At 45.9% G+C, this 1,285-nt stretch overlaps 1 protein-coding gene across 1 annotated transcript in view; it reads left to right on the plus strand.

Annotated features, from left to right (window-relative positions):
- Positions 1–403: 403 nt before the first annotated feature.
- The window catches only part of CNNM2 (cyclin and CBS domain divalent metal cation transport mediator 2), a 117,696-nt gene continuing 116,814 nt past the window's right edge, over positions 404–1,285 (plus strand). The window contains exon 1 of the mRNA XM_018553397.1: positions 404–509. Within this exon, the coding sequence (XP_018408899.1) occupies positions 404–509 (106 nt within the window). The remainder of the gene's footprint in view (positions 510–1,285) is intronic.

The following is a 1,285-nucleotide window of genomic DNA, read 5'->3' on the forward strand; positions in this document are numbered from 1 at the left end:
TATGTACCAATGAAAGGAGTTTTATGTTGGGTATAAATGCATATATCTTCTCCGTTCAACACGTGGGCTGAATGAAGAAAATAGAATAGATTTGTCCTCAATGTTGATGCCAGCCGCTGTCATAATACCTGAATAGAGCCTGCAGCTGATTGGCTCCATTCGGCCAAGAATTTTCCAACCTGCTACTTCGATCTGCTAATCGAGGGATGCCGGGCGGAAGGGTGCCGACAGCAGCACCCACTGTGTGAATTTTGGCCAGTTTATCGGGTACCGGCCAAAATTTGTATCATGTACACCCGATTTTACTTACCTGATCCCTCGCTCCATGCTATGTGACCGGCCCCCGCAGCCTCTTCTCTATGGTGCTCTGCCGGTCACAGGCACTTTGACGTCAACAAGAACAATGCAGGGCCAATATTCCTGCACTGTATGTGAGGATACTGATGGACCACCTACACCCCGGAAAGAGAAGATTTTGGTGCCGGCTGCCAGGGGGGAGCAGGGATCTGGTAAGTAAAGGTGCTTCTTCCTGGTACCCCAGGCATACATGTGCATTGTACAATTCAGTAGGGTCTTGTACAATGAACGGTACCACAGCCCACCAACGTGCACTAAGTGCATTACAGCAACACAATAGTGTGAATTCAGCCTTACCAAGTACTCTAAGGGGATGATTTATAAATCATCTGCCCAGTCACATGCTGGCGGTTCGCATGGCATTCAGCAAGATTCGGCAAGCATGCTGACTCCAGATTGAGCTGAGCAGCCTGATCTTGGTAAGTGTGGCTTCAAATCTTTGCTATAGGAGAACTCTAGTCAACTTTATAAACCCCCTCATCCTGTATTTAAAATAGTCATTTTTAGATTCTGCTAGTATAATCACCTAGAGCCTGTCTTTAAATTAACTTAATAATTCATAATTCTCTATCAATACCATATATCAGGGGCGTAACTAGAAATCACAGGGCCCCATAGCAAACTTTTGTATGGGCCCCCGCAAAAAAAAGAAAAAGAAAGGAGCTACCTCCAGAACATGTTCCCACTCACTGCTGCACAGCCCACCATAGACCCCGCACAGCCCACCAGAGGCCCTGCGGAGCCCACCTGAAACCCTGGGTCGCTATGGTTCTGCCACTGCCATATATATATATATCTCCAAAGTTGGTGTAGAGCCACTCATGGGTCTTGGAGCGGAAATGCCATCAGCATTTTATTGATCTGTCAGTGTGTCAGTGGAACTCAGTCAATCTATATATTACAGTGTGTATATATATATATATATATA

Source organism: Nanorana parkeri, unplaced genomic scaffold (assembly GCF_000935625.1).
Source record: "Nanorana parkeri isolate BGI_ZX_2015 unplaced genomic scaffold, ASM93562v1 scaffold119, whole genome shotgun sequence".
Taxonomy (NCBI): domain Eukaryota; kingdom Metazoa; phylum Chordata; class Amphibia; order Anura; family Dicroglossidae; genus Nanorana; species Nanorana parkeri.